The following is a 24,893-nucleotide window of genomic DNA, read 5'->3' as shown; positions in this document are numbered from 1 at the left end:
ACATTTGGCTTTATTTCTTCCCAATTATTTTTCTATAAATATAGATAAGCAAAACTGAAAGCACTTAGTGTACACAACACTATAATCTACTTTCTTGCAAATATTATGATCATTTTCTATGTTAGCAGATTTTTGGAAAAAACTTGTAATAGGTCCATAACTTTCCATTGTAGACATACATTATGATTTACACTACTTTTTTATGTTTGGTACTTAGGTTGCTTCCCTTTTTTTCCCTATTATAAATCTGACACAATGAACACCTGTGAATATAAATCATGTTCAAAGTTTCTTACCACTTTCTTAGGGCAGATTTCCTAGAAGAGGAGAATTAATGTGTCAAAAGTATAATTCTTCTAACAAACAAAAAGCCTACGTATACAAACAGAAATTGAAATTATTACCCTGGAATCAGAAAGTTGTTTTCCCATCTGAAACGCATTTCAAGAACAAATTCCTGCCAGAGGTGTGCCACTCCTTTCAATCCTCCATGGTAGAAATTGATCATACAAAGACACAAAGCCAATTTGTACGTTAAACTGTCAGATGGTGCAGATTTGAACTGATTGTAGAGATTCTGAATTTAACAAAGTAGAAACAAAGAAAAACTTGTTAACAACATGTGCAGGCGTAACCAAAAACTGGGAGTTTTTAATACTAAATCAACCTATCCTACCAAACTAGCTTTTATCAAATGTTTAATACATTACTGCCTAAATTGTTTTTAGGTAGTCCCATGTTTTTAAGATTTCTTCAAGGACCAAAAAAATGAGGCTGTAGTTCAGTGAAGCGAAAGTCAGAACTTTCCATTTCTTCTGTGACATCTTCAAGATGTAATACAAACATGTTGCTTTAAAAATCTTTTAATTATAAATGAATATAAACTTATTAATAAAACCAAACACACAAAATCAGAACAAAAATAAAAAGCCTGTTTTTCCTCATTTCATGAAATCTAGTTCCCAAGAGTAACTACCGAAAATAGTTTATCTCTACACCTGTCCCTTAAACATCTCATTACTCAGTTTATCCAAGACTTGGATAAGAAACACATGAAAATTTTACTTCATTTTATACAGTTTATTTCATTAGTTCTCCACTCACTGTCTAGTTTTGAAAGAGAAGAAACTGTTGCAAAACATCAAATTGTTAAGTTTACAAAAAGTCTACAATGAAAGAAATCCTACAATCATGCACAATATATTTATTTTTTTCACTGCTTCTAGAAAAGCTCTTACTACCCAAAATACAGATCAATGGCCAATGTAATAGGTCATAATCTGAGTGGAGGCCATGATGTCTACTCAAATTTTCCTAAGGTGATTTTTAAAATACAAAGATCCAGGGCACCTGGAAGGCTCAGGCTGTTAAGCGTCCAACTCTTGATTTCAGCTCAGGTCATGATCTCATGGTTTGTGAGATACAGACCCACATCAGGCTCTGTGCTAACAACATGGAGCCTACTTGGGATAGTCTCTCTCTCTCTCTCTCTCTCTCTCTCTCTCTCTCTCTCTCCCCCTCGCTCTCTCTCTGAGCCTTCCTGCTTGCTCACTCTGTCTCTTAAGTAAATAAACTTTTTTTAAAAAAGGTTAAAAAAATAAAATAAAATAAAATAAAATAAAATAAAATAAAATAAAATAAAATAAAATAAAATAAAATAAAATAAAATAAAATAAAATAAAAAATAAAATGATCCTTATGCCACCAAACTGGCAATAAAGCAACCTCTAGAAATTCAATACATTTTAAATATTTTAATATTAAACTCCAACCAACTTACATATTCTTCACTCTCTGATAGAGGATTATTATTATCTACTGCAGAACTTCCATCTAATGGTTTCTCAGAAGCAGCATCAGGGAATAAGAACTTAGAAGGAAAAAAAAACACATTTCAACCAAATTTACTACTTTGTGTATATTCATAACTCATATAAACACTATTTTATTTTTTAATGTTTTTGCTGTTAAAAATGGAAATGTTCTCACTGTACTGGCCAGTGGTTCTACACTGTATCAAATATTTTTTGTTTTTCTTTGAAAATACAGTTTCAGCAATTAGCCAATTTTGGAAATCAGAGATTTTCCTCCAATGTAGCCACCTGGATTTGTAAACTAAACAATGCAAAACCAAAATTTCTTCATTATGATCCAAGATCATTAAATCTCCTTAAAAGTATTAAAGACAAAACATAAGAGAAAAATTTTAAACATCCATATATTCATGAGGTTCCATGAAGTTGTATCATCCATGAGTTTTCATACATGAAATATTAAAAGTATGATATTTAACACCATAACTTTACAAAATACCCCTTGAAAGTGGGAATCTGCCTAAACCTGTAATGACCAGTTTATCTTTTCAATGTGGTTTATGCGTGTGTAGGAATAGTAAAAAAAGCAAAAAACAAAACAAAACAAAAAAACAGTGCATATGACAGCCAAGCTAAATAACTAGAATAAAATCTCTAAGGATATATTCTTAAGAAGGGCCTTCTGTGCAAAAATTTATTTTCAGTCCTTTTACCTTTCAGTCTTTTTTACACTGTTCCTCCCAAGTGTTTTGTGGTACTGCTGACTTGTGATTCCTTTTACGATGCACATGTTGCCACACATTACAGAACATGCCAAGACATTTTTTTTTTTTTAATTTAGAGGAACTACTATGTACCAACTCTACCAAGTACATTTGCAAACAATATCCTACTAATACCATTGTGTGTTACTGCCCACTTCCTACAGATATACAAACTGAAAATGTGGTTAAGAGGCTCATACAGATTAATGGCAAAGATGAGATCAACATCAAGTTTGCAAGTCCTGTATTCTCTTCTTTCCACTACTCAAAGGTTGTTTACAAGATGGTCTTAATGCAAAAATAGCCAGAAGTATTATTATAACTACAATTATAGTAAGAACAGCTATCATTTATCAGAGGCCTATTATATGCCAGGCGCATAACAGAAAGTCCTTTAATCCTCCCAGCAAACTCACAGGGTTTTATTACCCTCATTTATAGATGACGAAACTGAAATTAAATGACTTCTTCAAAATTATATAGTAAGTCAGGATTAAACCCTGGTGGGCCCAGGCTGGGCCTGTTCCACCACTCTATACCTAACAGACACCTAAGCTCCTTCTAGTACTTACTAAAAAGTTTCTCTAGACTTTTGTTAAAGGAAGTTTTCAAAAATACAACTCTGATGTTGACCTTCTGCTTAAAACAGTATGAAATACTGCAATATAAAGCCCAGTGTTTCAGTATGGCGGGTTACCTGCTATCTCTCCAGCCCTTGTTCCTGAAAAGCACCCTACAATACATCAAACTGTTCAATATGCTTTCTCACATCTCTGCTGTTTCTCTCTTTCTACAGCCTTCTCTTCAGGATGCAACTCAAATGCCCCTCTTTATGATGCCTTCCCTGATTCCAACTGCCCAGGTAGAGAAATATACATCCTCTACTGTGTTCTCACAGCCATTATGCCAGGCTTCTCCCGTGCAACAGCGGGAATTCACCGTATTCGGAGACTTTGTTTTACTCATTTTATATTCCCAATCCTGTGCTTGCCACATAGAAGGAACTCAACAGATAATGAAGAAATGAATATGCACACAGACATACAAAGATACTACATTTAGTTACCAAGAGAATAGTATTGAGGACATCATTATTCAGTGGTGACTCTTCTACACCTCTATGTTTTCGTATTTTCTTCTTTGCAGTATGTACCATATTTGAAACTGATAATTTATGAATTGGAACCGGTGCTGGCTCTGTCAACTTTGACAAAGCATGAGTTATATCAGCAATTTCTATAAAAAGAATAGAAACAAATACACATTGTATCACCAACCTTAGCAAGTAAAAGCGATGAGCAAACAGTTGATTGTATAAAATATTTTAGTCACTCTTTTCACTGGTGTTATATCATCTCAGAATTCTAAAATTTTAATACACATATTCAGCTTTATATGCATCCATGATTGACAATGGTATAAAACAAATCATTTCTCCCCAGAAGTTCAAAAATAAACCTTTAAAAACCCTGCTTTACAAAATATCTTACATTTTTGGTAGAAAGAACTTATTAAAAGTGCTTAATGTTTTAAGCTCACGGTATAACCTGGAGAGAAACGGTAGCAGTCTAGTCCATCAAAACTTCCTTTTCCAACTTCATTCAAATGTGAAAATAGATGAAAAGTTGCCGGAAAAATGTGCCAAGGAAAAAGGGTTAGACATCTGAAAGTAACTTAAAAAAAAAAAAAAAAAAGAAAAGAAAAGAAAGTAGGTCACCTCTCCCTTCTTCCTCAAATGTGGATCGTCCAAGAATCTCATCAGTTGACTCCTTTCGACGGCAAATTTTAAAAAATTCAGTGACAAAATCACCTACGCAGAAAAAAATGTTACTCATCTTTGACTTAACTAAAAGAAATCAGTTCTACAAATTAAAGTATGTCTTTTCACAAAAGCTAGAACTAATATGTGGTAGAAAAATAAACCAGTTTTTCCACCCAAGACAAAAATTAATCCTATGTCAAAAGGTAGTCCTGTTCTTCCTTTCTCTCCATGTCCTAGGATATAAAAAAAGTTTTTCCTCAGAATTCTTTCTAGAACGAAAGGAAAAGTAACTGCACCTAAAAATATTACATACTTACTATGTACCTGAATAAGATAAATAATATCTGTTCTGAGTTGTAGAAGTAACAAGAATATTACTATATGCACATAATGTCACCCTAACTGCCACCCTTCTAGACCTCTGAGTCCATTAAAAAATTAAAATAAAAAGAAATTCTAAAGATATGTTTCTAGAAGATTAAGAAATTGATAGTATAAAATTATTTTACCTTCAGCTGTATATTAATGGTAGACTTTATGTCATTATTATAAAGGGGAAAGGATTTGATATTTTCTAAAGAGCTACAGTAAGATGTTTGTACAAAAAATTAGTGTTTAACCAGAACCATCAGTACTAAAATTCCTACACAATACAAGATAACAAGGACATCTATGTTTTAGAATTCACCAACTAGTTCTAAGTAAATCTAGAACACTTTCTGGACTTCTTCAGAAAAGTAAGATAATCCTATAATTCAATTATATAAACTACACGATTCTAGTCAATTATATATGACTATAGAGTCCTATAATCTAGGCATATAAATGTATAAAATCAAAGAGGTTGGGTGGGATCATGGAACAATAACTTAAAACGAGAATACATTTTTTAAAATCTTTTAATGTTTTTTATTCATTTTTGAGAAAAAGAAAGAGCATGAGCAGGGGAGGGGCAGAAAGAGAAAGACACAGAATCCAAGGCAGGCTCCAGGCTCTGAGCTGTCAGCACAGAGACAAGGCTGGAACCCAGGAACTGTGAGATCATGACCTGAGCGTAAGTCAGATGCTTAACCGATTAAGCCAACCAGGCACCCCTTAAAATGAGAATACTTAAATTCTAAGGTCCTCTGCAATTATCAGAAGTCAGTGGACGAGGAACAATAAGAAACTAGGAAACAATTTAGTAAATAAATTTAACAATTTAATAATTCAATGAATAAGCAAGAGAAACTATTGAGCATTTACTATATGATAAGCACTGTATTAAATGTGATACACAAACACACTTGTGCCCAATCATATTTGATCCTCTCAAGACCTCTATGTATATACTGTGGTTATCTCTATTTTACTGAGAAGAAATTAATGAAACTTGCTCAAACTGACAGACCTAAGACTTAAAATAAGGTCTATCCAATTCTAAAACTCTTAATATCAACCCTCTACCATCTTCCTAATACCCCAAGACAGATTCACCAATGGAAGGAATTTTACCTTACACATCTTTGTATTCACCATTCTATAATTAGCAAAACATGTCAAATGCTAGTTAGCATTTAATGAAGAGCATATGATTAATTTTTTTTAAATCTTTATTTATTTTTGAGAGAGAGAGAAAGACAGTGTGATCTTTATTTTTGAGAGAGAAAGAGTGAATGGTGGAGGAACAGAGAAAGAGGCAGACCCAGAATCTAAAGTAGGCTCCAAGCTCCAAGCTGTCAGCATAGAGCCCGATGCAGGGCTCGAACTCATGAACCATGAGATCATGACCTGAGCCGAAGCTGGAAGCTTAACCAACTGAGCCACCCAGTCACCTCTAGCATATGATTAATTTTAAAGAACCCAAAAAAATGATGCTTTAGAGAAATGCATTATTACTGTCATCAGTAAATATGTAGTAACTCCATTTGTTGAATGGTAATATATCAGGTTATACAGAGTGAACTGGCTTGGAGGAACATGGAAATGGAGAAAATATTTTCATGTGTACTAAATGTGAGAAAAAAATGCAAAGACACACTGAGTAGAGATGGGTTCGAAAGACTTCATCAAAGAGATACACCTACCAAAATAATAAGAGAATAATGCCAGATATGGGATACAATAATATTATTTCAATGGCAAATCAACATTTTTCAAAGTATTTCTAGTATTTCACTTGATTTTCAAATAAGCCTATGAGATGTACAGTATTATTTACACCTCTTTTCCTCTATCAGAAAACAAGTTTGCAGACGTGGTCCAACTCTATGGAGGGGCTCTAATTAGACTGTCAAATCAGTATTCCTTCCATCATATACCACAGGTCCAGAGGATGACAAAACACAGAAAGTGCTGCACTAACAAGAATGGAAGACACAAACTGCCACAAGAGGAAAAAAAGGGAGTGACATAAAAGCATTAGAAGAATAAAACTCAGATCATGAGAAAACATCCAAGCATTCTGAGGTATAAACTGGTTAAAGCTAAAAGATGAGAAAGAAATCCTGCTAGTGCTATTTAAGAGTAACCAGGGTGTGTTACTGTTGGCAAAGATTTCTTTTACAGTGATATTACCCGAGATCACACACACAAAAACCCAAATATACCCTTTTGATAGGTGAAATAAAGTATAAAGAATACATTCAGTCTTCCTAACCCAGAAGACAGGCAGAATGGTGGGGAAAGAACATAATTTCAAGAAAGTAACAGAAGTATGTCTTACCTAGCAAACACTGAGGATTATCAGCTTTTCGAACTCTAACAGACCAATGGGGAGCCTGAATAGGATCCAAATCACTAAATGCAAAACAATAAACGGAAGATCCTAATTATGACAATCTGCGACTCATCAATTTATCAAAATGCAGTCTAATTAATTATATAAAACGACAAGCAATCCATTTTACCTCCCTTAAACTTACTGTTACTCGGATGCATAAAGTCATTTGGATAAGTTTTAAAAATATATATAATCTTAAGAAGTCAAAGTTTATAAACAAAAAAGTAAAAAAGGAAAAACCACAATCAAAACAGAATAATCAAAGCACACATATGAAAATTATTCTGAACAGACAATATACACTGATAATCTAATAAAACAATTAATTTTAGGAATACTAAAAAAGAAACAAGCAAGTATGCACAATCACCTTCATCACTTTGTAACAATATTAAAAACAAAGACCACAAAAATTTGCACAAGATCAAAAGTGCCCTATTTTCTCAACTAAATAGATTACTGTGCATACGCTTAATGGAATACTATGCAGCAATTTTAAAAATAACAACAGAGACCTATATTTACAGGCATAAGAATGTAAAGTAATACACTAAATAAAGCAAATATGTAAACTTAAACTTTAAAAAGATATACTCCCACACAACTACAGAATCATTCTGCTGTACATGTGAAATAGAATGTTACATATCAATTATAACTCAATTTTAAAAAAAAGGATACACCCCAAAATGCTATTTTTTAAGTAATAGGTTTCTATGTAGTCCTTATTTTCTTCTCTATACCCATCTAACTTATCTAATTAAGAAAGCTCATGTAATTTTTTTAATATTAACAAACACAATACATTTATTTCAATTACAACAAAAAAAGTGTCCTACTTCTCACTGTTTGCATCATGCATGAGAAAGTACTAAAATGGTGTTCCTCTTTCTCCACATTCTTCCTAGATAATACCTGCTATAATTTTTTAGTTGTTTCCATCACACAAGAGTACATGACTGACATGTTTTGTTACTTATGACATTTAATGATCAAGTATTACTCCTGCACATTCTGATGACCATTATTTCTTAAAGTATTTCAGGAAATGCTTCTAACCAGCTAAAAAAAATTCAAAAGAATTATGCACTGAATCCCTGCTTAGAGAATCTGCTTAGAGACACCCTTGCTAAAACAAAGTAAGACTAAGATTGTTTGGGTGGAGGGGGGAGTTAAATAGGCAGTGGGAATTAAGAAGTATACTTGTGATGAGCATAGGTCATGTATGGAAGTGTTGAATTACTATATTTAAACTTGAAACTAATATATATGTTAACTGGAATTAAAATAAAAACTTAAAAAGAAAAAGATTCTTCATTATATCCCTGAGCTAAAGATCACATTCCCAAAGTCAGCAGCTTAAAACACATCTCTAATACATATTTAATCAGTCTAAAAAGCAATCTTTAAAGTAGAAAAATCAACTAACCTTATCAGAAGCTGATATAAAGAAAAAGGAAAGTTGCTAACCACCTGGCAGTTAATTTATTCTACTGAATAAATATAATACTCAATATAATAACTCTTAAATACTTACGAATAAACATCATTATCCACAATGATACCTTCAGTCAGGTGAGGCCATGTAGTTGCTAAATGGAGTTCACTAAAATAAAACATAAAATATATCCAAAAGCTTTGATATTGTATGTATATCCTCTGACTCAGCAATTCTATTTCCAGAAATATATTCTAAGTAAATAAACAGAAATGCACATATAACTAGGTTAAAAGTGGTGCTACTTACACTACCATAAAACAGGAGACAACTAGTTTAGCACACCCATATGACGTTACTATCTTACAGATATTAAAAACACATGCTAGGGGCACCTGGGTGGGTTCAGTTGGTTAAGTGTCCAACTTCAGCTCTGGTCATGATCTCACAGTTTGTGAATTCCAGCCCTGCGTCGGGCTCTGTGCTGACAGCTCAGAGCCTGAAGCCTGCTTGCGATCTGTGTCTTCCTCTATCTACTCTTCCCCCCACTCATGCTGTGTCTCTCTCAAAAATAAATACACATTAAAATAACTTTTTAAAAAAAGAACATGCTAGGGGCGCCTAGGTGGTTCAGTCAGTTAAGCATCCAACTCTTGATCTTGGCTCAGGTCGTGATCTCACAGTTGGTGGGTTCAAGTACCACTATGGGCTCTGTGCTAACAGTGTGGAGTCAGTTGGGACTCTCTCTCTCTCTCTCTCTCTCTCTCTCTCAAAACAAATTAAAAAAAAATACAGAAAACTATAGTTTTCAGGAACTATAGAAAGCTTATGAAAGAAATCAAAGACACAAAAAAATGGAAAAATATTCCACGTTCCTGGATAGGAAGAACAAATGTTGTTAAAATGTCAATACTACTACCCAAAGCAACCTACATATTCAATGCAATACCTATCAAAATACCAGCATTCTTCACAGAGCTAGAACAATCCTAAAATTTTATGGAACCAGAAAAGACCCCAAATAGCCAAACAATCTTGAAAAAGAAAACCAAAGCAGAAGGCATCACAATCCTGGACTTCAAGCTGTAATACAAAGCTGTAATCATCAAGATTGTGCCAAGTATGGTACTGGCACAAAAACAAACACTCAGATCAACGGAACAGAATAGAGAAACCAGAAATGGACCCACAAACGTATGGCCAGCTAATCTTTGACAAAGCAGGAAAGAATATCCAATGGAATAAAGACAGTCTCTTCAGCAAGCGGTGTTGGAAAACTGGACAGCGACATGCAGAAGAATGAACCTGGACCACTCTCTTAAACCATACACAAAAATAAACTCAAAATGGATGAAAGACCTAAATGTAAGACAGGAAGCCATCAAAATCCTCGAGGAGAAAGCAGGCAAAAACCTCTTTGATCTTGGCCACAGCAATTTCTTACTCAACACGTCTCTGGAGGCAAGGGAAACAAAAGCAAAACTGAACTATTGGGACCTCATCAAAATAAAAAGCTTTTGCACAGCAAAGCAAACAATCAGCAAAACTAAAAGGCAACCGATGGAATGGGAGAAAATATTTGCAAATGACATATCAGATAAAGGGTCAGTATCCAAAAGCTATAAAGAACTCATCACACTCAACACACAAAAAACAAATAATCTAGTGAAGAAATGGGCAAAAGACATAAACAGACATTTCTCCAAAGAAGACATCCAGATGGCCAACTGACACATGAAAAAATGCTCAACATCACTCATCATCAGGGAAATAAAAATCAAAACCACAATGAGATACCACCTCACACCTGTCAGAATGGCTTACATTAACAATTCAGGCAACAACAGATGTTGGCGAGGATGTGGAGACAGAGGAACTCTTTTGCATTGTTGGTGGGAATAGAAACTGGTGCAGCCACTCTGGAAAACAGTATGGAGGTTCCTCAAAAAATTAAAAATAGAACTACCCTATGACCCAGCAATTGCACTACTAGGTATTTATCCAAGGGATACAGGTATACTGTTTCCAAGGGGCACATGCCCCTCAATGTTTATAGCAGCCCTATCAACAATAGACAAAGTATGGAAAGAGCCCAAATGTCCACTGATGGATGAATGGATAAAGAAGATGTGGTGTATGTGTGTATACACACACACACACACACACACACACACAATGGAGTATTTCTCGGCAATCAAAAAGAATGAAATACTGCCATTTGCAACTACGTGGATGGAACTAGAGAGTATTTATGCTAAGCGAAATTAGAGAAAGACAAATATCATAAGACTTCACTCATAAGAGGACTTGAAGACACATAACAGATGAATGCAAGTAAAGGGAAGCAAAAAGAATATAAAAACAGGGAGGGGGACAAAACATAATAGACTCTTAAATATGGAGAACAGACGGTTACTGGAAGGGTTGTTGGAAGGGGGATGGGCTAAATGGGTAAGGGGCATTAAGGAATCTACCCCTGAAATCATTGTTGCACTATATGCTAACTTAGATGTAAACTATAAATAAATAAATACATACGTAAATAAGTAAAACCACATGCTATATATAGTAGCCAAAAAAATAAATAACCCAAATATCTATCAGCTGATCAATGGATAAAAAATGCGTTATCACCCATACAATGACATATTATACACCAATAAAAAGCAATGAAATACTGACTCATGTTATAATATGGACGAACCTCAAAAACATTGCTCAGTGAAAGAAGTCAGACACTAAAGGCCACATCTGCATAACACAATTTATATGCAATGTCCAAAACAGGCAAGGTAGACTGTATCTGCCTAGAGCTGGAGGGTCTGGGAGATTGAGGGGATGAAAGTTAAGAGGTGAAGGGTCTCTTTTTGGGGGTGATAAAAGTATTGTGGAATTAGAAAGAGATGATTACACAAATCTGTAAACACTACAAACCACAGAACTGTACACTTTATGTGGTGAATTTTATGGTACATGAATTGTATCTCAATTTTGAAAAAATCATTTTATAGATCAAAGGTTAACAAACTTTTTCTACAAAGGACCAAAGGGCAAATATTGTAGGCTTTTGGAACCATGCAGTCTCTGTTATATTCTTGTTTTTTCTTTAAAAACCCTAAAAAATTTAAAAACTATTCTTAGTTCATTGGCTATACAAAAACAGGCTAATGGTCAGATTTGATCCACAGGTCATAGTTTGCTGACCTCTTCATATATATAAATATTAAGTTTCAAAACGTTTTCACATAAAATTATAAAGAATACAAGCCACAAAAAATATAAAGGATGACATATATTTATAAAATATACAAACATACTACGCAAAAAGAGAGTTATCGTAGCAGGCCTAATACTTAGAAAAGGAGAACGTGCAAAGTTCTCCCTTGGCTTGGCATCGGGAACTTGGATTTTGGGAGGGTTCCTACCATTCCTTGACAGGAGTGGCTCACTGTGCCTAAACTACTGGTGCAAAACTATGGTTTATGCTGAACACCTGCTTTCCTTCTGGTACATGGAGAAGGTGCCTACGTGACCATCCCCAAATAAACACACCATACACAGAGTGTCCAATCCGCTTCTCTGGTAGACAGCCTTTCACACACATTGTCACAATTCACTGCTAGGAGAATTAAGTGTGTCCTATGTGACTACACTGGGAAAGGAAGCTCGTCCCTGGCTTGCTTTGGACCTCACCCTATGTGCCTTTTTCCTCTGCTGTTTTTTGTATTGTATCTTTTCAATGTAATACACCATAGCCATGAGCACAACTAAATGGTGTGAGTCCTCCAAGCAAATCAGTGAACCTGAGAGTGGTCTTGCAGAGACCAAGCTGTCATCAATGACCACCTATAAGTAGTGGGATTATGAATTTAGTGAGTATTTTAATTCCTGTCTAGATTCTGAACCCACTTCTTGGAGAGTCAAATTTGGAGAATAAAGAAGCCAAAAGAGTCAATTACTTTTATTACTCTGATCTTTAGTGGTGCTCAACCGACTGGCAACTCCAGTCTGTACCCTATATTTTAGAATTCAATGTGATAACAGGGCCAGAATTCCACAACTATGTAATATAATCTCAGTTAATAACTGGACAACAAGCCACCCTTGGCTCGAGACTATTTTGAGCTGGGTCCTATAAGGGTCCCAATTAAACCTCTGTGTTATCAAATACTTCTTCAGTAAGTTGATTTTTTGCTTGAGTTAGTCAGAGTTGACTACTACAGTTTACAACCAAGAAACTTGACATGTGGTAAACACATGATTTTTGCCTTTTTTTTTCTGTTTTTACATGTTTTCTAAATTTTCCTTACTGGGCATAAATTTATTACTTTCATAATAGAATAAAATTCTAAGGTTAAAAAAATGACTAGACAGTGTATGATATTAGAGGATATGAATGGTAAGTTTAAAACTCTAAGCTCTGAAATAATTTTAGGTATTCACCTCAGATTCAGTTCCTAAGCTTTTATGACTAAGTCCTTTCCTTTCCTTCTAACTATAAAACAGTTTCTCTGACAGGGAGAGGACACTAAAAAAAAGCCTCATTTCCTCTTCCACCTCTTCCACCATTCTTTGCAAAAGCATAGTGCCCACAGTATTTGCTAATCATCGTGTGATTTAAATGGCCTGCCATATATACCACCTTACCCCCGAATTATTTTTGTATTCTTCTTCAATCACCTGTTTCTCTGATGGTTCCTCATGATTTAAAATTAAGAAGAAATATTTAATAAATAATTCCTTCACATTTTCATGATCAAGTCAATTTTATTCTCTCTCCCTATAATTTTCTCTAGCAAAATCTCAATGAATGAACCTGTTGGAGGGCCACAAATATACCATTTCTCCCTTGCTCACTATGCCATGATGGCATAGTTTCCTAAGAAACTGGAGTTTCCTCCAGTAAACTGACTGAACTCTCCTGCATCAAGGCCCTTTACACAAGCTCTTCATTCTACCAGGAATGGTCATTCTCTCTCTGTGCCAGCTAAATCCTCCCTGAGATGCTTCCTTTGAGAACACTTTCCTGATGGCATCCTAATCCGAACTAACTCATCTCACTATTCTTACATCTTGTCCCTTTCCTTCACTGCTTGTAGTTGTACATTTATGTGATTATTTTGTCTATTTCCTCCAATCAGACTATAAATGCCAAGAAACCAAAAACTGTTTTATCTACTATATCTTCCTAATTCAGCATAGTGTTTGACACATGTAAGTATCAATTACAAAAGATACTTATTTTATCTTCTCTCTTGAGTGATTTTAAATTAAAAGTATTATCATTTCTACCTCTATGCAAGAGTACTAACAATGTATGTATGCGCCTGTGCGGATGTGACAATCTCCCCCGCAACAACATGCCCCTCACGAAGAATCTCCTCAATCCCTCCCTGCAAGAGGAAAAGAGGAAGCACAGGAAGAAGTGCCTGGTGCAAAGCTCCAATTCCTACTTCATGGACAAGAAGCACCCACAATGCTATAAAATCACCACCATCTGTAGCCACGCACAAACAGTTTTGTGTGTTGGCTGCTCCACTGTCCTTTGCCAGCCTACAGGAGGAAAAGCAAGGCTTAGAGAAGCATGTTCCTTCAGACTGAAACAGCACTAAAACCACGCTAAATCATCAGGAGGGGAAAACCATCCCAATAAATACATTTTGGATACAAAAAAAAAAGTATGTATGTGTGTATATATATTTTTTAACTAACCATATAGTTTAACTAAATAAAACAGTTTCTAAATCAGCACTGTTTATATTCTCCAAATATTTTACTCTCAGTGATTAAATTTTCCAAGTCTTACATTTTCTTATATAAAATTTTCTTAAATTTCAGTGGCTCTTCTAGAAAAGCAGTTGGGTAACCTAGAGGTCACTTTATAGCTCTTAGTTAGGTCTCAACTTGTACATCTGGAAAATGTGGTCAGGGAAAATGTAAACACTTGTTAATTCTCAGTGACGAATAGGTGAAAGTTTGTTATATATGATTTTCTCTGTGCTTTTCAATATATAAAATGTTTACCAAAAAGTAGGCCAAGAATCACTTCTATATGGAATAATCAATAAATGGTATTATATACATTTTATGTAATATTTTAAAGCCTCTTTTAAGAAATTTTTTTAAGTTTATTTATTTATTTTGAGAGAGAGCAAGCAAGCAGGGGAGGGGCAGAGAAAGAGACAGAGAATCCCAAGCAGGCTCCGCGCTGTCAGCATAGGGCCTGACACAGGGCTCGAACTCACAAACTATGAGATCATGACCTGAGCTGAAATCAAGAATTGGACGCTTAACCAATTGAGCCACTCAGTCGCCCCAAGCCTCTTTTATTTCTTCAGTTACAGAGAAAAAAAGCAGATGGGCAGATAGTTAGATGAAGATCTGTTTCCGGTACTATACTCATTCCAAAAGGCTATGGTATTACAAAGCACAGTAAAATCAGTTTTAATATAAACAGTAAATTCCTTAATTCAAATGATATATTGAAACTCCCACCTTATAGGATCTTCACAGGCACCAAATGGTAACTTGCCAAACTCCAGGCCTCCAACTTCTCCTCCTACAAGGGCATCTATATCTAAACAAAAGAAATAATATTCCATTATTCAGCAAGAAATGAAGAAATAAGTATTTAATTAAGTTAGTTCTTTGGGAGATCACAGATTTAAATGTGCCTATATCAATAGCATATATGTAGAGAGCAGCCTAGTTAAAGACTTCCCCCTAGAATGTTACAATAAAAGAACACCTTGGGGCGCCTGGGTGGCTCAGTCAGTTGGGCGTCCGACTTCAGCTCAGGTCATGATCTCGCGGTCTGTGAGTTCAAGCCCCGCATCAGGCTCTGGGCTGACAGCTCAGAGCCTGGAGCCCGTTTCGGATTCTGTGTCTCCCTCTCTCTCTGACCCTCCCCTGCTCATGCTCTGTCTCTGTCTCAAAAATAAATAAATGTTAAAAAAAAAAAATTAAAAAAAAAAGAACACCTTTAATTCCTATTTATACAGTGTTTAATTCAAGCCATGCATTCTACATTTTACCCTTTTGAAATATTCCTTAAATATTGCTTGAGAGAACATTAATCTGTAATTTTTTTTTGCGTTTTCTAAAAATGTGATTAATATTATCTATATAAAAGATTATCCAAGTATTTACAAATTTAATTACCAACCTACATTCATCAGTTTTGCTGTCAATAATTTCTGTAGAGCAAATTAGTTATCATTAATAAATTTTTATTTCAGTTGATAGTACATGGAAATACTTGAAGTTTAGCAAAGAATTTCCTTTCTGTTATGAACAGTATCTGAGATGAGAGGAGAATTTAGAGGGTAAATCACTCCCCTTAGCTCCACCCCTCTTAAAGAGGTAATAAACACTTCTAAAAGACATCAAAAGGATTTATTTCTCTTTGAAATAATTCAGATGGCTGCTTTTCATTATTCGTACTACACTGGAAATTCCTCAAATTAAATTCTATTGTTATGAATATTCCCCAGTTTTGCTAAAATCATGTTTGACGATTACCTGTCACCTAATTAATCATTAAATATGGCTCAATTACTTGATTCAGTAAATTTTCTCAAGTCAGTTTCATTCCATTTTTCCAACTAACAAATACTTATAATAAAGATTACAATGACTAGCTTTATTACAAGATGTGAATTTTTAAGAGCTTCACAACGTATAATAAGCATATTTTATAAATAAGCTAAAAATTTTGTACCATAACTGTACAATAGTCTTAATTCAATTAAACTCAGAAGCAACACTATGGAATGAAAGGATCATGGGATGTGGAGTTTCACCAATGTTTGAAAGCAAACTTTATCACTTGTGACCTTGGGCCAGTTACCTATGTTCTCTAAGTTACATATGTTCTCCAAGAAAGATAACACCTGTCTCATAGATAAACGATAATTACATGAAATAACATATAAAATGCCAAGCACAATGTCTGGCCCGTATTACATGTTCAAATCCTTTCCTTCCCTTTATATGAGAAAATGTTAAAAATTTATATGGCCTTCAATTCACTGAGGAGTAAGATAAATATATTGGTCCTCCCCATTAAAAAAAAAACTGGCAAGAGAGGCGCCTGGGTGGCTCAGTGGGGTTAAGTGTCTGACTTCATCTCAGGTCATGATCTCACGGCTTGAAGGCTCACGAGTTTGAGCCCTGCGTCAGGCTCAGTTGTGACAGCTCAGAGCCTAGAGTTTGCTTTGGATTCTGTGTCTCCCTCTCTCTGCCCTTCCCCTGCTCACTCTCTGTCTCTCTGTCTCTCTCTCTCAAATAAATAAACATTAAAAAAAATTTTTTTTTAAGCTGGCAAGTAAACATTAACAAAGTCCTTTTTGGCAACCAAAATTATAATGCTAACATTCTGGATCTTGGGCTTCCTCTTAGATCATCAACAGACTATACTATCTTGGGAAATATTTAAAATTGACTAATAATAGAGCAGACTTTGAAAAAAGGAAAAGGAAGGCAGGAATTGAAACTTTCACCTAGAAAGTGGCTACAAATTGCCTAGAGGGTATTGCTGTCTGGGAACGAAAATTACCAAAACAAACATTTGCGTCTTTCTTATAATTTACTCTCAGCTTAGCTTTTATTTCCCTTTGCTGCAGTTTAGATGCAGTTCTTTCATGGTCACATCAGAGTTTCAAATTATTGTGCAGTACATAAATAAGGTACTAGCAGCATATATAACTACCAAAGTCTGAGGATATACTACATTAATTCTAACATCCCAAGACTACCAACTTTCCATCCTATAAATAACCAACTACTTGGAACAAAAATAAACAATAAAGAAATACTGTTTTATTCTAATTTATTTTTCTCAGCAGGGGGGAGTAGACTAGAAAATGTTTTCAGGCTGGTAAAATACTTATTTATAAGTTTGTGTTAAATTTCTTATGAGAAATACTTGAATATAATTACACTTATATATGAGAGAAACACCCAGGAGCCAAATCCTCACTTAATTATTAAGGCTATATGTCCACCAGGGTTAACTTTTCTAGAACTTAGGTAATGTCTTGTTTATACCTGCAACCCAGACACAACCTGCTAATAATTAATGATTACTAAATGAATCAGTCTATTGGTATATACCATTTATGAATAAGAGGTAAACTGATTTTAATTACATCAAATGCAAGTTAAATATTCTAGAGCTCTTTGTAAGTATATGTGTATATACCCATTTTTTTTTCTTTCCTGCTTTTCTTATTTAGCACTCTTCAAACTCTATTTTCCATGAGGCTCTCAGCTTATGAGGGTGGCTTCCGTTATTATATTCTAAAAACAGACAGTTTAATCATTCACTACATACTAATTTGCAGCACATGATGTTCCACAGCAGGGGGGATGCTTTATAAATAATATTAGCTTTCAAAGATAGATCGTCACATATAGAGTAATGCTGTCTCTAGAGCAAACTTCAAAGCTTTTTTTAAGAGAAACAAAATTATAAAGGTAATTAAATCAGCAATACTACATTTAGAATGAATTACAAATATTTCCAATTTAAAACACTTGAAACACACTGTTAAATAAGTTTAATTTCTGAATATATTTTCTTTCCATTTATATTCAGTAAGTTAAATACAGCTCTAAATTATCTCACCTGGAGGTTGCTGAGGCCAAAAATACTGCTGCCAATCCTGAAGTACATAGGTAAGGCGAATAGCAATACTAACCGGAGGCAAAGGAGTTAAAGGACATCCCTAGAAAATAAATGCAAAGACAATATTGTGTAGCTTTAAACAAAGTGTTTTAAAAACAATGCCAGAGAGGTGTTTGGGGTGCTTGGGTGGCTCAGTCAGTAGAGTCCAGCTCAGGTCAGGCTCAGGTCATGAACTCACAGTTCCTGAGATCTAACCCTAGCTGAACCTGCTTGGGATTCTCTCTCCCCTTCTCTCTCTGCCCCTTTCCTGCTTGTGTGCAGATCTCTCTCAAAAGTAAATGAACTTAAATAAATAAATAAATAACTACCTGGAAACAAAATAAATGCTCCTTCAAAATATTAACAATTTTAATTATACAAATATAATTTCTTATTCTGTTCAGCAATAATGAATGTGAGAAAAATGTTACCCATTTTTTTAAAATTAAAGTGAAACTATTACAAGTATAAGACCAGGATTGAGGAGATGATGCCTTCTCTTTCTTTTAAATGAAAATAAACCCAAATTAAAGCCAGTCTTGGAATATTTAACCATAATTTTAGACTAAGACAAATGGTCACTCATGCAAAATAGATTGTATCAATCAATCAGTTAATAGAAAATTTACATTCATCTTTACATTCACTAAAAATCATGAAAATTAGGGGCGCCTGAGTGGCTCAGCTGGTTAAGCATCTGACTTTGGCTCAGGTCATGATCTCACAGCTCATGGGTTTGAGCCTTGCACCGGGCTCTGTGCTGACAGCTTAGAGCCTCGAACCTGCTTTGAACTTTATGTCCCATCTCTCTCTATTCCCCGGCTCATACTGTCTCTCTCAAAAACAAATAAACATTAAAAAAAATTTTTTTTAATCATGAAAATTAATATCATCCAAACATCCTATAAGCTCTGCTTCCCTTAATAATGGGTAACCTACATTAATGTGGAATAGGACTCAAATATACATAGGAATCACCTAGGGAACATGTGAAAATATAGATTCAAGGCTATTCTGCATATTTAACCAGGTACCAGGTGTTCCTGATACTGCTGATCAGGAAGAATAAGAGACATTTAGCTCAGCAACATCTATAAATGTCACTAGTAGCTTTAATGGAATACAAACTCAATCTAAAGTCACAATGTAAAGTGGCTGCCCAAAAAAGATAATTTAGTTTTGGGCTGCTGTGTCCTTGCCAAGCAAGGTAAGATTCTGGTTGTTTAGGAATAATAAACTTTTTAGTCAAGTCCAGATATTAACTGAGTGTTCACCCGTAATAAGGTACAAATGGTCTAGAAACCATAACAAAGTTGCCTTGACACATAACCTCTGCTCCAGTTACACAGCAACATAGATAAATATAGAAAGCATAGAAAGCGATAACCAGAAAGAAAGAGCTAGGATCAAATATGACATAAATATCTTTGTGGGTCCTAGAAAGCTGCAGAAAATCCAAAGTTTCAAGGCATATGCCTGCTGAGTTCCAGGTGTGGAAGTAGGCAGTGACAGCCTAGGATTACAGACTGCATTAAGTGGAACCACAAGTTCAACTCAGTCCAGAGTGAGTGCACTGCAAGACTGTGCTTAAGGCAGACACTGGGGCAGAGCATACCTGCTTGGTATGGTAATTTTGCTGAAAGTTATGGGCTGGGGAGAGTTACTATGGGGGGTTGGGCGGGGGGTGGTCAGTGACCGCTCTCATAACCTGAGCAAGCAATCCAGCGATTCCAGGACCAGGTATGCAATACCCCTAATAACACCTCAGAGCAAGAGGCTCCAAACACCATTTTAAGACCCAATTCTGAAATTTTCTACATGTAGGGAGCAACCACAAAATTATAGAACCACAAGAGAGGATGGGAGAAAAAGTTAAAAATTTTAGATATAACATTCATTCTAAATGCACCTGCAAAGAAAATTTCCATAAAACATGAAGAAATGGGGGTGCCTGGGTGGCTCAGTATGTTGAGTGTCCAACTTCGGCTCAGGTCATGATCTCGTGGTCCGCGAGTTTGAGTCCTGCGTCAGGCTCTGAGCTGACAGCCCAGAGCCTGGTGCTTGCTTTGGATTCTGTGTCTCCCTCTCTCTCTGCCCCTCCCCTGTTCATTCTCTGTCTCTCTCGTGTGCTCTCAAAAATAAATATGCGTTAAAAAAAATTTTTTTTTAAATGAAGAAATGTAGTTCTAAAAGAGACAAATATCCAAATGAACCATCAAGAGTATAAAACCATGAAATATAAAGAACATCAGAGGGTGCCTGGGTGGCTCAGTTGGCTAAGCATCCGAATTTGGCCCAGGTCATGATCTTGCGACGTGTGAGTTTGAGCCCTGCATTGGGCTCTATGCTGACAGCTCAGAGCCTGGAGCTTACTTTGGATCCTGTGTCTCCCTCTTTCTCTGCCCTCCCCCACTGACACTCTGTCTCTCTCTCCCTCTCTCTCAAAAATAAAAATTAAAAATTAATTTAAAAAAAAAAGAGAACATCTGAAAGAAGGAAGAATGTCTAAATGAAAAAAGACCATAGTGTAAGTTTTCAAATATTTAGAGGATTATGGCAGAATTCAAATTTAAATTTTAGGTACTCCAAAAGGCAAAACTGCCCCTCCGGCTCTGCTTACCTGAAGGAAGTCTTTTCTAATAAATCAGATCTATGTTAAAATGAAATAAATTTTCAGGGTAGGGTGAGTGCCTTGAAGCATTCCAAGCAGATGTTAAAGAGTAATTTTTATAAAAACAGCTTTAGAATTATTACAGAAGAATCACATATTGGGTAGCTTTAACTATGTAAAACATCTAAACTACCCAAAACAGTTCTCAACTATTTTAAGTTCTCCTATCAAATCAATTTTGACGGGCCCCTGGCTGGTTGAGTTGGTAGAGAATGCAACTCATGATCTCAGGTTCATTAGTTGAAGCTCCACATTGTGCATGGAGCCTACTTTTAAAAAAATTAATTTTGAGAGACGTTTCATATGTAGACAAGTGAGTTTTGTGGAAGTTGTCAGATGATGTGATGAGCTGATTAAGAAAACTGGCAATTTTAATATGGACTATATATCTTCTAATATATAGTCCATATTAAAACTGTCCCAATCATATTCTTTTTGGCTATTTTGTTTTGGACAAGGATCCAGTCAAGGATTATGCATTGCATTTAGCTCTTAGGTCATTTTAGTCTCCCTTAATTTAAACAGCTGCCACGTGGTGCCTGGGTGGCCCAGTTGGTTAAGCATCTGACTGGCTATGGTCATAATCTTGCAGTTCGTGGGTTCGAGCCCCGTGTTGGGCTCCAAGCTGACAGCTCAGAGCATAGAGCCTGCTTCAGATTCTGTGTCTCCCTCTCTCTACCCCCTCCCCTGCTCGTACTCTCTCTGCTGTCAAAAATAGATATTAAAAAAAAATTTTTTTTAAACAGCTCCCAATCTTTGTTTTGGCAGTCATGATACTGACTTTTTTTAAGAGTCTAGGCCAGTAATTTTGCAAAATATGGCTAATTTTGGAAACATGAGATTGCTCCCAGATGTTGTGACTTATGTTAAACATTTTAGGCAGGAATGCAACAGAGGTGATAATATATCCTATTCAAGGTATCATACCAAGAGATGCCTGATATCAATTTGTTAGTAAAGTATGATCACTTCAGTGAGATGGATGTAACTTAAGCACTTAAAGGGAATATTTCTCTAAGTAGATGACCCGATCCACCATTTCCTCATCTGGTTTTGCTCTTTAACAGCTCCTCAACTTAAGCCCCAATTTTCTTTCCCCAGAGTAACACAAGCAAGTCTTCCATATCTCTGTGATAGTGTTTTTATACAACACCAAGGAGGTACTAAGTACATCCCATTTAGCCTTATTTCTCTGTCATAAAACATAAGCCAGATTAATTTTAAAAATCAAATAAAATGAACATTCGGGGGGGGGGGGGGGAGGGAGAAGGCAATTTAGAATCCAAAGTGTTGAGACCTCAAGGAGCTCAAAGTTCCAAACACACTCATCTGAGGAGGTTGGCAACAGCTGATCCATGAACATAGGTTTGAACTGTGTAGGTCCACTTAAAGATGAGGTTTTTACAGTTTAGTACTATAAATGTATTTTCTCTTCCTTACAATTTTCTTAATAATTAATAACATTTTTTTTCTCCAGCTTACTTTATTGTAAGAATATGATATACAATACATATCATACATAAAATATGTGTTAATCAAGTGTGTATGTTACTGGTGAAGCTTCTAGTCAACAGCAGGCTGTTAGTAATTAAGTTTGGGAGAATCAAAAGTTGTAAGTGGATTTTTGTGCACGTGGGAGGTGGGGTGTTAGGCCCCAACTCCCGCAATGTTCAAGGGTCAACAACTGTATTACTATTAAAGGAGAAGGAGCAGAAAGCGATAACACAGTAAATAAATATTAACGACAACAAAATTACTTTGATTAACTGTTCTTTAGTATTAGTACACTAAAAATCTAATTGGATACTATTTCTTTAAACATACATAATAATTTATGTCATCATTATATCTTTCTTCCAAGTAATTACATTGTTAGTATTATAGAAAAAATGTTTCTACATACTCAATAAAATTACCAAACTGCTTTTATCTGGATCCCAGATAAGAATGATAATATCAATGCAAACTCACAATCTTTGATTTGAAGATATCCAGCAGGCCTGATAAATGAGTGTACTGATTTGGCACTTTCCGAAGATGAACCATTTCAAAATCAGTTCGGACACCATGACCCTGACATTCGCCCACATACATTCTTCGCCATTTGTGATGAATTTGCACAAAGAGTGGCACCTGGCTGTAAGACAAAATTCAATAGGAATAGACTTTAAGTTCATTAAACACTGAGTAATCCTAAATCTAAAAATTTCCCCATTATATTATTTTAATCTCAAATATTTAAAAACACTAACCAAGAATCATTCATCATACTTACATTAACAGAGACACTATTAGTTCCTTTTCTCCTCATACTAAAAACTATTAGTTCCTTTTCTCCTTAAACTAATAAGCTAAAGAAACTATCATCTAGTGGCACTTTTGAGTCAGAAAATTGTTTTAAAATAGCTGAAAGTCAAAACAGGCAGAATGAAAATTTTCTTGAATAAAAGCGATCAACTGAGATATGGATATTGAAGGACTCCATAAAAATCTGCTTTTTGCTCCTTTTCCTGTTTCCATTCTTGCTAGGACCTGCGCCTCCACTTTACATGTGCTTCAGAATGCAAACAGTTTGTCCTCCTTGTAAGAGACAAGGAGTTAACGATTTCGTTAGAACAGATAACATCTAAGGAAGGACTAGGTGAAAATGACCAGACAAAGCTATCATATGCATATTCCAGACCACCACCACTAGACATCTCCATGCCAACGACCCCTGGCTCCAAGGACTAACACCTGGGCCCTCCTCTTTGTTCTAACCAGTTCCTGGATGCCAGAGAGGACATGTATACCAGATCACAATCCTCGATAAAAATCCCCAGACCCCAAGCAAAGACAAACTCCCTCCTATCTTGAGTCTCCCAGACATTCTGTCTGTACTTTCACTCTCTCTATGCTTTTAATAATCTCTGTTTTCATCTCCTGGTAGCCATGTTTGATTTCTATCCTGCACACAGCCAAGGATCCTCTTGGTTGGTCCTGAGGGACCCTCCGTGGGGTCAGGCCTGTTGGTATCACTATCATATTAGCCTTTCAAAGGCAAAATAAAATATGATTCACAGGTATGAAAATATAAATTAAACCAACATTAGTAGCTGAAATATTTTTTACTTTATCATTTGAAAATAGAGCCAGTACTCATTATTCAGATTTGCATCTTTGCAAATAAGCCTATTCCCTAAAATTTATTTGTACCTCAAAATCAATACTCTTGGCACTTTCAGTCATTTGTAGACATGCACAGAGCAGCAAAAAATTTGAGTCACTTGACATGGACATTCTCAGCTGAGGATAAATGAGGCAATGCTCTGTTTTCAAGTTTTAAAATTAGATTTTGTAACAAAAAAGTTTAAATAAACTAAACATTTGGAAGTAAAACACAAAAATAGTACAATTTACTTTTCATTTCAAATATTCATTGAATATTTCAGTAAATTTCCCTTTAGAAATGCACTCACTAAAGGTTTTGAGTTTGTTCTTCCATAAGATATTCCAACACAATAACGAACAAGTAGGAACCCTAATGATCATTTTTTTTTAAATCTAATACTTAGTAAACTTTTTCCTTCATAAATTATAATTAAAAATAGTTAACTCATTGTCTATATATTTCAAAATGTCCACCTACCAGCCAGTGTTTCCCAAAGCAATAGACACAGAACTCAGAAGAAGATTGCACTTAGATTCACTGAGAACTGCATCATGGTTTGCAGCAGGGGCAATCACCACAAACTCCCGCAATCCATACCTTAAAAAAAAAAAAAAAAAAAAAAAAAGAATCACTGCTATTAAACAAGGAAAACTTCAGAGTACAAAAATTTGTTATTTAAAAACTTGAAAAAATTTCCCTGAAGGAAGTTTAGCAAGTCACATCTGAACTACAGGTGTTTCTCTCTCTCTCTTTTTTAATGGAAACTGACAATAACATGAATTTCCTTCATTTAGCAAAACACTTCCATTATTCACCTATTTCCTCTTTATTCTTGACAAATTAAAAGCAGTTTGCAGAAATCACA

At 35.3% G+C, this 24,893-nt stretch overlaps 2 protein-coding genes across 7 annotated transcripts in view; one reads left to right on the top strand and one right to left on the bottom strand.

Annotated features, from left to right (window-relative positions):
• The window catches only part of RAB3GAP1 (RAB3 GTPase activating protein catalytic subunit 1), a 111,834-nt gene that overhangs the window by 36,611 nt on the left and 50,330 nt on the right, over positions 1–24,893 (bottom strand). For all 6 annotated transcript variants that reach the window (XM_023259279.2, XM_023259280.2, XM_045034816.1 and 3 more), the window contains 10 exons: positions 24,506–24,625; positions 22,849–23,014; positions 18,168–18,267; positions 15,035–15,116; positions 8,639–8,707; positions 7,045–7,118; positions 4,296–4,388; positions 3,645–3,814; positions 1,781–1,870; positions 405–577 (listed from right to left, as the gene is read on the bottom strand). In XM_023259279.2, coding sequence (XP_023115047.2) covers positions 405–577; positions 1,781–1,870; positions 3,645–3,814; positions 4,296–4,388; positions 7,045–7,118; positions 8,639–8,707; positions 15,035–15,116; positions 18,168–18,267; positions 22,849–23,014; positions 24,506–24,625 — 1,137 coding nt within the window. The remainder of the gene's footprint in view (positions 1–404; positions 578–1,780; positions 1,871–3,644; positions 3,815–4,295; positions 4,389–7,044; positions 7,119–8,638; positions 8,708–15,034; positions 15,117–18,167; positions 18,268–22,848; positions 23,015–24,505; positions 24,626–24,893) is intronic.
• On the top strand, positions 13,849–14,151 carry LOC101091220 (40S ribosomal protein S27-like). The gene has a single exon (XM_045034823.1). The coding sequence runs from the start codon at positions 13,861–13,863 to the stop codon at positions 14,149–14,151; it is 291 nt and encodes a 96-aa protein (XP_044890758.1). The 5' UTR covers positions 13,849–13,860.

This window comes from Felis catus, chromosome C1, assembly GCF_018350175.1.
Source record: "Felis catus isolate Fca126 chromosome C1, F.catus_Fca126_mat1.0, whole genome shotgun sequence".
NCBI classification, from domain to species: Eukaryota; Metazoa; Chordata; class Mammalia; order Carnivora; family Felidae; genus Felis; species Felis catus.
The sequence above is the reverse complement of the archived record's forward strand: the minus strand, read 5'-3'. Positions and strand labels throughout refer to the sequence as shown.